The following is a 12,788-nucleotide window of genomic DNA, read 5'->3' as shown; positions in this document are numbered from 1 at the left end:
AGGTAAGAAGTAACTATAAATGGCTATGTTTTGCCATGACATTTTGGTAACATGATTAAACTTTTTTTTGTTTTGTTTTGTTTTCTGTTTTTGTATTACAGATGCATCACTTCATGAGTTTTCAAACTTTTTAAAAAATTTGGAAGAACAAAGAGAAATTTTGGTGAGTTTCAATAAACATTTTAAAAAGCTGTTTGTATAGCAAAAAATGAGCTGAGAGTTAAAGTTGCTTGCTGCTTTTTTAACCACCAAGCCGTTCATATCAATAGCTTAACAGTGGAAACTCTCATTGTGCAGTCTTTGCTCTGTAGTTTGGAATTAAAAGCAGCAGCTTCCTCTTAAAGAAAGCTGTTGTGATAACAACAGATAATTATGAATTGGCTTAAAATGGTAGTACCCAATAAGTTGTGGCTGGGGTGAAGGCTAAAAACACCATGGTGTTTTTTGCTTGTTACAGTAAAGAAGCACGATGAAAGACACAATAATGCAGGAGGATATGTAAGATTGGGAAGTTGGCCAGATTTGGATCCAGGATCGCTGTGGCACCAGCTTCAAGATTTAGGTGGATTTGGGATGCAGTCTCTTGGCTGGATGCAGTAGCAGATTTACAACCCTCTTCTTCCTAGGCAGGCAGTCTGGTGGAGGGTTGCATATGTGAATGTTTAGTTGCTCAGTTGTGTAGATGGGAGTGTTTGTTCATGTGTGATTGCTTAAGGTTTTAGTGTAATCTGGGTCAGGTTGGCTGCGTGTCGACCATGGGCTAAGAGCTCTACAATGTGCCTTTGCTGTCTTAATTTCCTGACAGAAGCTTTGCCTGCAGTGTAGGAGTATGTAGACAAGCAAGAAAGCTGGTGAACAATTTTTGTAGACTTCTCTATCTCTGGCAGTCTTAAGCCCAGTAATGTTCATGTTACAGTGTTATGTCCTGGTATGTTATTCAGATATGGAATTATATTTGGGTTGGGGTTAAGGTCTGTGTGGTTCCTTGTAAATTACTGAAGAATAGTGTCTTTACATATGAGACAATTTTTTCAGTGTCTTGAGTTGCTTTGCCAAATTGTAGGGATTGCTCCAGTATGTAATAACGCTGCTTTTGTTTCTTGTAATTCCGAAGTATAGCATTTACTCTGCTTTTTCCTGCCAGCCATCCCTGTATTTTATTTTAGTGAAGTTGCGTACATCTAATTAGTGAAATTCTTTGGGAAACTTCTGCAGTGAAAAATGCTTCCTAGCCTGTCGCGCTATTTTCCAACCTGCATTTTGATGTCAGGTTTTTGAGAGGACTTGAGAGTAATGTGGCATGTTTCAATGATGGTGTCAATAGATCTTCAGCAGTGACAGATTACCAACACAGTAGGCTTTGCAGAATCCAATGTTCTCTGTATGGTAAAAACACTTCTGTTTTTCAGACTGAATGCCATAAAACAGTACTACTAATTTTTTGGTATGCTGCCCATGCTTACACAGAAGCTATTATCACACTGAAAGCTTATTCCTATCAGTTTCTTGATAAGAACAGTATGAAATGCAGTATCTTTTAGAACAGTGGTTTTTTGATTAAAAACAACTGGGGAGTATGAAATATTGTGGGGCAAATTTTTAATTCCAGACCAACTAAATGCTTTGAGTTACCAGATGTGTGGCCTCTTCACTGCATCTGTAGTCTTACCAATGTTACGTATCATTTTTAGTCAGGTAGTACAACAGTGGGCATAAGTCTCTGAGAAAATGATTGTGTGGTGATTGGTAAAGATCATTTTCAGCAGCTGCTGTTGCTCTGACTTTTATTTTTGGACTTTTCAGTGTATGTTTGAACAGTGAAATGAACTCTAATGATACTCCCATGGAGAATATGAGGGAAAATTGAACTCAGATGTTTGGAATCACGTCAGAGATCCAAAGAGTTCTATTAAGATGCAAATATGATAGCAGGATTATTTTCAAAAGCATCCAGTCTCCTTTATGTTAGCTGTTTACTGAGTGTTTTTCCCCTGATTGTTTTGAAGGTGACCAGGAGGTTTCTGACTGCTCGCTTCAGGTTCAATGTAGAGTGCTGCAGCAGAGAAATTTCAGTCACGTAAAATAAGCTTAAAGAAATCCATGAATAATTATGAAAGTTAAGGCATTTCAGATACTGCTGTGCATTTTAATTTATATGCATTTGAGAAGGTTAATTTTTTCTTACCCACATGGTAAATTAAATACAACTTTGAGTGTATTTTAAGTGTGAAGTGAGATCCTTATCACCTATACTTCTCATGGTTTTCTGAAGGTATGGGATGAAGCTAGAGTGTGTAGAATTTTCTGTTAGTGTTTATTAGAAATTCACTTGCTTATTGTCTACCAAATGTTCATTTGGTGGATATTTAATAATTTAATTCAGATGTTTGAGTCCTGCACTTCATGGTTGTATGACTTCTCCCACCCCTTCCAAAGGCTGCCAGAATCATGTCCCAGCTGTCAAAGGATTTAGTAGCTTGTGAAAAGGGAGGTCGGCCTTAATCCAAGCATTCCATTGAGCTGTTATGGAGTGGCCAAGATAAAAACAAATTATGCTTTTCCTTAGCACCATAGCTTGGTGACATTCCCCAAGGCAGAGAGGAAAGAGGTCCTTTTGTCCCTGAGGAGATTTTGGAAGTGATTTTTTATGTGTTAAGGATGAGTAGAGTTCTAGAGCTTACATTCTGCTCTTTTGGCAGTACAGCAATTTCATGGAAGTGCAGGGATGAAAGGGACCCCTCCAGGTTACTAGGAAAAGGTTAGGGATGAGCAGGCACCAACGCAGTGATGCTGAGATGCTCAGTCCTTCTGTCCAGCTGTTCTCCCACACAGCAGGGAGGGCACCAGCCCTCCCCCAGCCCCAGTTCTCCTGACTGAAGCAGGTTTGAGTCTTGTGATGTGGTGAGAACAACAGATTTGGCTCGCTGACCTCATTTAGGCTGTGCTGATGAGCTGCACAGGGCTGCTAGGTAGGTACCCCCGACAGCACCGATTGTATGACTGGTGTGTGATTACTCCATTTCCTCATTTGTGACCTTCCTTTTTTTACCACCTTTATACTTCCCTTTCTTTGGCCTGGTCTTCTCCCAGGTGAATAACCTGCCCCTAACTAGTGTTCCCTGTTGATTCTAGTGTTGGTAACTGATGCTGTGACCCTCATGTTTGTGTGCTTCCACTCCCTCAGAGGTCTGTAGTGTTCCTCTACTCAGTTGCCTGTGGAGTTCTGCTGTCTCTCACTTAGTTCCCCTTAACCATGCTGGTTAAATCCAGTCAGCCCTCATGGCACCACCAGTAACTTTTGTCAGCTTCTGTTCCTGTTAGGTGCTGTGTCCAGTGTTTTCTCAGGTCTCTCCAGTGTTTTTTCTCCTGTCCTGTTAGCTGACTCCTATGCCAGCACGGACTGAGTTGGATGGATTTTGCCTGCATTACTTCAGAGGTGTGATTTGTAATAAGGTCTTGTGTACGTGGATCATCCCTGAAAAGTGCTTGTCTAAACTGTTCTTAAAAAAAAAAAAAAAAAAAAAAAAAAAATCAGGGACAGAAACGGTATTTCTAATTTCACTCTGATGTTTAGTTGTTATTCAGTTTTTCCCCAGATATATGTCCTGTCTGCTTTTACTGCAAATTAAGCTTATTTTATTTAATTTTTCTACTGTATTCATGGAGTAAAACTCATCACTTTTCCTTCATAGGAGAATTTTCACTGTTACCCTTCGAAAGGCTGTAAGAATGCTACCCTTTCAAAGTAGTTTAGACATCTCTCATGTCAAAAATATCTGGAGTCCCGTTTTCTGAAGCTCTGACACTTTCTCTTGGATTTATGTCACTCCATATGTACATTAGTCTGGTGGAGTTATTTGTAAGTCACTCCACAAATCATTCCTGAAAATTGGATCATGCAGGAAACTTGATTCTAGTTTCCTATGTGATGCAAAAATCATATTTGAGATCTCACTTGAAACGTCCTCTTAGCCAAATATCTATTTCTCAATAGTTTTTCAAGTAATTTTTTTGCTTGTTCTTCTCATGGTTTATTTGTTAAAACCAGGTCACCACCTTTGCTTTTCAAATTGTGGGGTGGGTTGAAAAATTAATTGAGGAGGTTGGCTATGATCACAGAACTGTAGGGGTTGGAAGGGACCTCTAAAGATCATCGGGTCTAACCCCCCCGCAAAGCAGGATCCTCAGAGCAGGCTGCCCAGGTAGGCGTCCAGATGGGCCTTGAATATCTCCAGAGAAGGAGACTCCACAACCTCTCTAGGCAGCCTGTTCCAGTGCTCCGTCACCCTCATCATGAAAAAGTTCTTTTGCATGTTGGTGCAGAATTTCCTGTGTTCTATTTTGCAGCCGTTGCCCCTTGTCCTATCTCCACAAGGCACTGAGAAGAGGTTAGCTACATCCTTCTGTCTCCCACCCCTCAGGTATTTGTAGACATTGATAAGATCCCCCCTCAGTCTCCTCTTCTCCAGGCTGAACAGACCCAGGTCTCTCGGCCTGTCCTCAGAGGAAAGATGCTCCAGGCCCTGTTTCATCTTTGTGGCCCTCTGCTGCACTCCTTCCAGGAGGTCCCTGTCTTTTTTGTACCGGGGAGCTCAGAACTGGACACAGTACTCCAGGTGAGGCCTGACCAGGGCAGAGTAGAGGAGGAGGATCACCTCCCTTGACCTGCTGGCCACGCTCCTTTTAATGCACGCCAGGATCCCACTGGTCTTCTTGGCCACCAGGGCACACTGCTGGCTCACGGTCAACCTGTCGTCCACCAGGACCCCTAGGTCCTGTGGATGATGCTGATCTCAAACAGGAAATGATGTCATTCTTCACAAATTCATAGTGTTTTACCTTCTATACCGTTCCGGGACTTTGGTGTATTGGAACTGGGATGGCTGATCTGTTACTTTCTCAGTTTCTATATTCTCCTGCTTTAAAGCTGCTGCTGTTTGCTCTTCTGCCATGCTCTGGGAGCTTGCTACCTCTCCTCTTAGTTTGATTTGTTGTGCTCTTCAATTAATCTAAAGCAAAGCCTCTTCTAATTGAATGTAATTAATTCTTCATCCTTGCAATATAAGAAGAATACATGTAATTATTATTAAGAAATCCTTACTCTCCTTAACATGCAGCTGTTCTACTTTGTTAGATGGCTTGTTAGAATTAACAGGTATTTTTCTTCAATGATTAAGATTTGCATTAGTTCTAGAGTCAATTGCTCTTTTTTTCTTTTAACTCTTACCAGTTGAATAATGATTTTATAGCTTCCTTTCCCTCTGTTTTCTGAAATACCTATTAAAAAAATAACTCTTTTCTTCATGGTTTTCTTTGCCCCCTCCCAAATAAAACATGTTTTTGCCTCAGTCTTTCTAACTTTATCCCAAATAATTCTGCATTTCCTTTTTACTTCATCACATTTTCACTTTCGATGGCATTTTTGGTACAATTATATTTACCTCATTATGTTTCCTGTTAGTTCCCCAAGGCAGTATGAACATTGTTTAGAAAGAAGAATTATTCCTAGAGTGTATCAGGAACATAAGTAAATGCTCCTGTATTGACTTTTAAAGAAAATATCTTGGTCAAGTTTCTATTCTCTTCTTCCTTCTTCTACCTCCAGTGACTTTAAAAAAAAAAAAAAAAAAAAAAAAAAGGCAGAGAGGTTTCCCAAGTTAAAAGAAGTTGTTAAGGTTCAAAGGCATACACTCAAAAGGTTAAAGGTAAAATTTAAATCATCTGTGCAAACATGTACTCACACTTATTCATGCTTAGCAATACTTACCTCTTATGATTAAAGCATTTAAATGCATGAGTTTATTTCACAGGTTAAGCGCTCACTTAACAAGCAGCGCTCATGAATAGCTTAGTATTACCTTTTGTTCGGTGGCTATGTATTTAGTTTATGTTGATCCTATGTTGCTGTGAAGGTGGTGCTCTTAATTTTTCTGTGTTTTTCATTGGTCCTCAGCATGTAGATGTTTAAGGGTTCATAAATCTTAATCTGTCTTCACAGTAATCTGAAGAAATCTGTGAAGGAACAATGGTTTTACTCACTGATCTAGGTAAAAAATATCCATTAGTTTTGGATTTCCAATGTAAGATGTACAAGATCTGCTCAGTCACTGTTCATGCCATTTTATGGTATTCTGTATGTTTAGATCCTGTTAAATGCCTTGGCAATGCAGGCTGCTAAATGTATCTGCCAAGACAGTGGAAAAAAAAATACATAATTGTGTACCGCTTCTGAAAAATTAGGTTGCCAACAGCCTACCGAACATCTCAGGTGAGGAGATAGAAGTACAAATAATTCAGTTTCTCAGGAGCAGCATTTAATTACTTTAATCACAGGACCTAGAGCCTTTCTTTTTTTGCCTTCCTGCAAGCTGTCTGATTTGATTTTAAAAAATATAACTCAGTGGAGGATTTTCATTCTGTTATTTCATCAACGGGAAATGTTTGGAATTTGCATTGTAAAACTTTCATCAGTTTGGGTTTTGCTGGTTGTTAATAACACTACTGTTTCTTGTGGAGGACAGCTCTGACAATAATTGAGCAGTTCATACTTGACTAAACACTGGAGCTCTTGTTCACTGTTAGATTCTTTGCCTTTCAGTGGCATCTTTTTACTCAACTACGAGCTTTGCCATGAACAAAGAAAATGAGTATTACGCTATTTCCTTTTTAGAGTAGCCTTTTCACTTTGTCAAGATCCTTATACGGCCCAAGTGCGGACTGGGAGTGATTCTCTGTTCTTATGTGAACCCGGCCAGTGTTCTGGTGTGTTACACGGTTGAGCTCTGGCATATTGGATTTGCTAAAAGAAGCTCGTTCCTGGAAGCTTTTATCCATTTCAGATGGGGAAAAGCTGTCTGTATTTCTTTTCCTATTTGTTATGTTTATTATTTCATAGTATTTCTCTAAATAGTAGGATGCATTTAATAAGAATAAACTTACTCAAAAGACAGGACTATTAAATATTTGTTGTAAGTAATCTTTATTAAAAAACACTGTCTTCATTTAGTTTTCTTATTTAAAATGATTTTTTTTTTTGTATTCTCTGCTTATGATACCAGTTTAACTTTTCAAAGCCAGCTGTCTCATGGCAAGTATATCAATGCAAACATTCTTTCAGAGCACAGCATAGCATATAGGTCAGAGGAAGCATATTTAACCATCTGTTCTTTAGATCAGTCATAATCTTCTACTGAATGGAAAGAACCTTTGACAAGAGGGGACAAAGGAGTCCTGCCACTGTATCATCTGTAATCCAAGGCTGCTGCATTTAAAAAACAAAACAAAGTACAAAGAACAGGAGTCTGCCAGTACCACAGCTTGTGAGGCAGGGTTTAGTCTGAGAAAGTTTTAGAAAGTCACTGTTTTTAAACCCCCGGGATAGTTTTCTGGAACACCTATGAGGAAGGTGATTTGTTTTCTTTGCCTCGTGGCATGTTGAAAATATACAAAATAGATTGTATCCAAGAATACCTGTCTGACACTTATTACCAGATGGTTTCCTGCAGAAGCAATGAACCCAGAGGAATGGATGTCACTTCTATTTTTATAGCTTCTGCATGCATGCAAATACACACAAGTATTGATATGCTATGCAATGCCCTTAACAATCCTTTAGTCCTTCTAAAGCCCAAATTTCTCAAACACCCTCATTTGCTGTCCCAGTGTGTGGCTGAGGGAGGTATTTTTTTTTTAAGACTGTAAAGGTACAGGCAAAACTCTAGACCAGTGAGAAAATCCAGAATATTTTACAAGATGAAAATGTGCATCTGAAAACAAGCAAAATGGGGAATAGTTTTGGGTGTTGGTTGTGTGATTGTCAGTACTCCAGTTAAATACAAAACGGGTGCTGAAGAGTGGGTAGAGAGATGCCGCTATGTCTGCAGGGCGTACTGGCAGGAGAGCTGGCTGGTGCAACTAACTCGGAACGTGTTCTTGTAAGAGGAAATTGTGTTCCCATGGGAAAATAAAGAATGGAGATTAAACTTTTGCAAGGAAGAGACCGAAAACAACATTTGACTTCCTCTGCAGTGGAGCCATATCTGTGCAGTTAGGTAACACAGGCTTTCAGGCACAGAGTTTAATGTTTCCAGAAACTTCATTATCAAACTGAGGTGTGTAGCAGAAGAGATTTTTTAGAGGGAGAGGTATTTTTTATTTCTTCCCCTGCACCCAAATATTGGAGATACCAGCAAGTCACCTTTTGTACTAAGCTGTATGTTGCACTTCCTTACGAGGAACACAAAGAGCTCTGTATATCCTCTGTGAGCAGAAATGCAGCTGCAGGTAGTAAAGTTCTTTATTGGAAAGTACATTTCTTTATTTAGCAGCGGTGTTACCTACTTTATTATTGAATCACTGTTAGCTATGTCTTCCTTTCCGCATTCTCTGTTACACTGAGAAGGGCAAAACTTCCTTCCCAGATCTAGTTTCATTGACACTTACTCAGTTTCACGAGCTCTGCCCTGCTGGCTATGGGCCTCCTCCTTTGCTTTGTTGATGGGGAGAGACAATCCTGCCCCTGTCTACAAATAAATCTTCCCAGTCAGCTCACTGGGAAACTTTAGACCACCCTGTCTTGTTGTTTGGCATGTGGTCCGCATTCCAGTTCATTTGAGGCTTTGGAAGTCGGTACCCCTGTGTCCCTGTGCAGTCTGTAGCAAGGTGCATGTTTATGGCTTTTTTTTTTTTTTTTTTTTTTTTTTTTTTTTTTTTTTGCCATTTTCAGTAAGCCTCTTTTGTATGAGAGGATGCTTGGATTCAGATCAGGGCAGGGTCAGTGCAGAAATTTCTCACCACCAGGGTTTATTGACCAACAATGTTTAATTTCCAGTTCTTTCAGTAAAGTCTGAAGTCTAAGGACATTTTTAGGATGAATACTGAGAGACCACAGTTGCGTTTGTATAATTTGCAAACTGAAATTTGGTTAACTTTGGTTTATCTCACCTTTGTAACCACAGAGGCCAGAGTGAGATTCCGTGACAGCTTTTGTGGGTTGATGTCCCTTTACAGCCCACATAAGCAGCCTTCCTCTTCTGCAAGACAGCCTGGTTGTGGCTGCAAGGGGAGCAGGAACCTGTTGGTGCTGTGTTTCTCAGACAGACTGCTCTGGAGGGTGAGAAAGCATGCAGAGCTTTGAGCACTGGTGGATGGTGCTGTCTGGCAGGTTCCAGTGCATGGGAGGAGGTGTTCAGGGAAGCAGTTTCTCCCTAAACAGCCATTCTCCCGCCCTCTCTGAGAAGAGGAAAAAAAATGACAAGCTAAATAGAGTTGGTTGTGGACTGGCACTGACTGATGAGTTACCTGTTGGATCTTGTTGACTCGAGTGACTAATTGGCAAGCTGCTGGAAATGTAAATGGACTTGCTAATGGATTTAGTCTGTGCCTTTGTGGACTGCTTGTAGAAAATGTTGGCTTGGGCCTCTTAATCTGCAACCTGTTACAAATTTCTTTTGAAAAATACGGAGCTGTAAAAGTCAGGATTATCGCCACTCTGTTAAATGTCTCTGCCTGAGCAGGTTATGTTTTGTAAGGGCATCTGAAATTAGGAGGTATATCTGAAGCTGAAAGCCTGCTTTAAGATACTGTTGGAAATGTTGGCTACAGTGATCTCCTTAAGTGATGTTGGCAATGATGATTTTTTTTTTCTGCTGTTCCCAGACTTAAGTTAAAATTAAGTTAATTCTTTGGCCTGTCAGTAGTTGCAACAAATAGAATAGAAATTGTATAAGCAGGTTCAGATATTTGGTCCAAGGAATGTGTGCATATTGCGTTAGACATTTCCGAAAGCATTCGTGAAACCTAGACATTCATAAAGCTGGTTAAGATAGTGTTAAATGAGATGTGACCTCTTTATATTGATCACTTAGGGCTTACGCATACCATAGTTTGTTGCTGGATTTTAAAATGTAGTATATATTCCTTTCAGGTAGGTTTGGATAGCTTAGGGTTATAAGGAACAGAAAAGATTTTGTGTGTGTGTTCTTTAAATATTAGGCATCATAATCTGCCAGGAATAGAGGAATAGTAGAACAAAAAATTAACTCTAGAGTCATACAGAAGTTGTTGAAAGAGGCAGGAACATGCAGTTTGTTATTAATGAATATTTAATTTGAATTCCTGGTATATTTTCTTGAATGTGATGGATTTTTACATAAACTTCTTTAAGGGAAGGGTGTGTAATAAATAAATTCAAAGGGTCCTTAGCTTTTTTGTTTATTTCCATGTACTGGGAAAATATTTTTTTATCTACTGATCTGTTATCTAGTTTTTTAAAAAAGTAGTATCTTTTGAGTTCCCAAACTATAAATATATGAAGTTAATAATGAATAATAGCATTAAAATGTGCACTTGTTTATAGAATGGAAACAACTTTTTCTATCTCTTTATGATAAGCATTGGATTCTAAATACTGGAAAACACTTCAAATTCCTCCTTTTGTAATTCAATATTGTGCATATTGTAACTATGAATATTTTCTTGTATATGAGTCAGAAGAACAGATCTCTAATTCCCTATGTAACAGTCACATCTTGGTTTGACAGTTTCTGTATGTACAAACTCTCACACACTCCTTTCAGTGAGGAAGAAATGTTCTTCCTATATTTTTATATGTGGGCCTGGTGTGAAGCTCTGTAAGAATGATCAAAGAGCTGCAAAATCCCACTTCACCAAGAAATACTCACCAGCGCTGTTGTTTAACCCACTCAGAGAAAGCAAAAGGGGTGACAAATCATAAATACCTGTAGGGCATGCAAATTTCTGCTGAAGAGGCATCCGTTACAAAAGTTTGTTTTAAGTTGAGCAAAACGAGAAACTTTTTTTTTTTTTTTGGAAGGAGAGGAGGCTTGTTTTTCTTTTAATGAAAGAATTACTGGCTTATTTTACCACTGGCAACAGTGGAATCTTTATTTGTTGGCTGTCTTGGAGGGAACATCCCATTTTGATTTAAAGATTATTTTCTGCTTCAAACAAATACCTTCAGTGGTTCCCATGGCTCATACACAGAAGTGTAGCAGACCAAGTGATTTGTAGCCAGCCCTTCTGGTTTGTGAACCTCAGCCTTTTCTGCGCACCCTCCCCCCCCCCCCCCCCTTTTTCTTTGTAAAAGTTAAAAAAAAATAAGAAGCAACTTGTAGTTAGATGCTAATTTTTAAGTTTTTGACCGTCTCAGTTCTTAGCTGCTACCTTTAAGCACTTCCCTTTGTGAAAGCATTCTGCTTGGCTGGTACCTGCCAGCCTGGGCTTAGGCCTCCACAGCCTGCAACTCTCCTCATCTTCTCCAGGCTCCTCTCTGAGGAGGCCTCACAGCCTTCTCCCTCACTTCGTCAGTGCAGAGGAAACTGGCAGAAACAACTCAAACTTGTTGAAGTTTTCCCAAACTGAAGGATTATTCTGTCATTATTCTGTCAGCCTCTGAAGAGGTTCTCCCCTTGGATTTGTGCGAATCCTTGCAGCCAAGCCAAGAGACTCTAAAGGCCTCAGGTGAGGTTGCTTGGGGTTGATCCAGTTATGAATGCAAGTTGCTGTTTCCTTTCAGCTCCTTTAGAATTTCCAGGGAAGTTCTGGGAGCCTCACAAAACTGAATATCCTAAAATGCCCTGGAGACCCCAATAACTGCTTGAGTAAATAGGATGCATGTGCACGGTGTGCTGGGTGGGATAGATCCTTCCCGTAACCACATTTCTCAGTTCTCCTCTGGAACATTTGACTTCTCTGGATGTCATTCCTCCTTTTTCTTCTTCTCCCATCAGGTGTGTGTTAAAGAGTACTTCAAGTGTTTCTGACAAAATTAGGAAGTGAATGCACAAAGAAAGGGTTTGGGCCACAAGATCAAGTGCCCTGAATTTAGGGAATATCTGAGGATGACTGTGCAATGCTTAGTTTGGCCCAGACTTGCCCAATATTTGAGTTTCCAGCTAGATAAATAGGTTAGCGTGCTGTTGAAAATTCAGGGTTGCTCTGGTTACGGTGAATTGGCAAGATGACTCCCACAGTAATCCCTGCACGGCTCCAGGGCTGGGTGGGAGCAGACAGTGCTATTTGGATTTGTGCTGTGCCAGATCTCTAATATATTCCTCTTGTGTTTTATGATAAGAGCTTTTCAGAAGGCCAGATTAGGCCTGCAGTGTTTTATCTGAAACTTCTCAAACTTGGAGGGGGGGAAAAAAAAAGAAAGGCTTCTGCTGTATCTGTGGTGGGCTTCCAGGGAGCTCTGCTTGGACTCCTGGCAGCTCAGCCCTGGGCTGGGGTGGCTGTAGTGCTGGGACTGAACTGCCCTGGGGCTCTGCCTTGGGCCTGGGACCACAAGGAACCCATCTGCTCCTCTGTACCTGCCATGCTCTCTATACTTGTTCAGTGCTGCTGTTGTGTTCAAGAAATTCTGGCTTTTGCTGAAATTTCAAACATTTTAAAAATTGGAATTCGTGTTCACACCAAGACCAAACCCAAACTTATAAATAAGCTAGCTTTCAGTCTTAAAATGGCATGTTGTTTTCTTTTTTCTTTCTTATGATAAATGGCCTTATAGCCGTATTAAAAAGTACAGTGATGGATGCTGTGAAAGAGACAGATGACATGTTACCCAGTCAACTAAATTTCTCATTTCTTACCTCTACACCTCTTGATTTTTTTAAACTTAGGTTAACTTGAAGCTTTCTTAATGTAATTAAATTTAAATATTTGGAAATAATGTATTTCAATTCCTAATGGTTTAAACTGTGTATTAAAAGCTTATTATTTACTACTCAGTTGTCCATTCTACTGCTGTTTCCTGTGTTTTTTGCGTTGTT

The 12,788-nt window shown here is 39.8% G+C and overlaps 1 protein-coding gene across 3 annotated transcripts in view; it reads left to right on the top strand.

Annotated features, from left to right (window-relative positions):
• ARHGAP10 (Rho GTPase activating protein 10) overlaps positions 1–12,788 on the top strand; it is a 143,495-nt gene that overhangs the window by 40,474 nt on the left and 90,233 nt on the right. For all 3 annotated transcript variants that reach the window (XM_035323880.1, XM_035323881.1, XM_035323882.1), the window contains exon 3: positions 102–163. In XM_035323880.1, the coding sequence (XP_035179771.1) occupies positions 102–163 (62 nt within the window). The remainder of the gene's footprint in view (positions 1–101; positions 164–12,788) is intronic.

Source organism: Oxyura jamaicensis, chromosome 4 (assembly GCF_011077185.1).
Source record: "Oxyura jamaicensis isolate SHBP4307 breed ruddy duck chromosome 4, BPBGC_Ojam_1.0, whole genome shotgun sequence".
NCBI classification, from domain to species: Eukaryota; Metazoa; Chordata; class Aves; order Anseriformes; family Anatidae; genus Oxyura; species Oxyura jamaicensis.
Note: the sequence above shows the minus strand (reverse complement) of the source record. Positions and strands in the feature narration are given on the sequence as shown.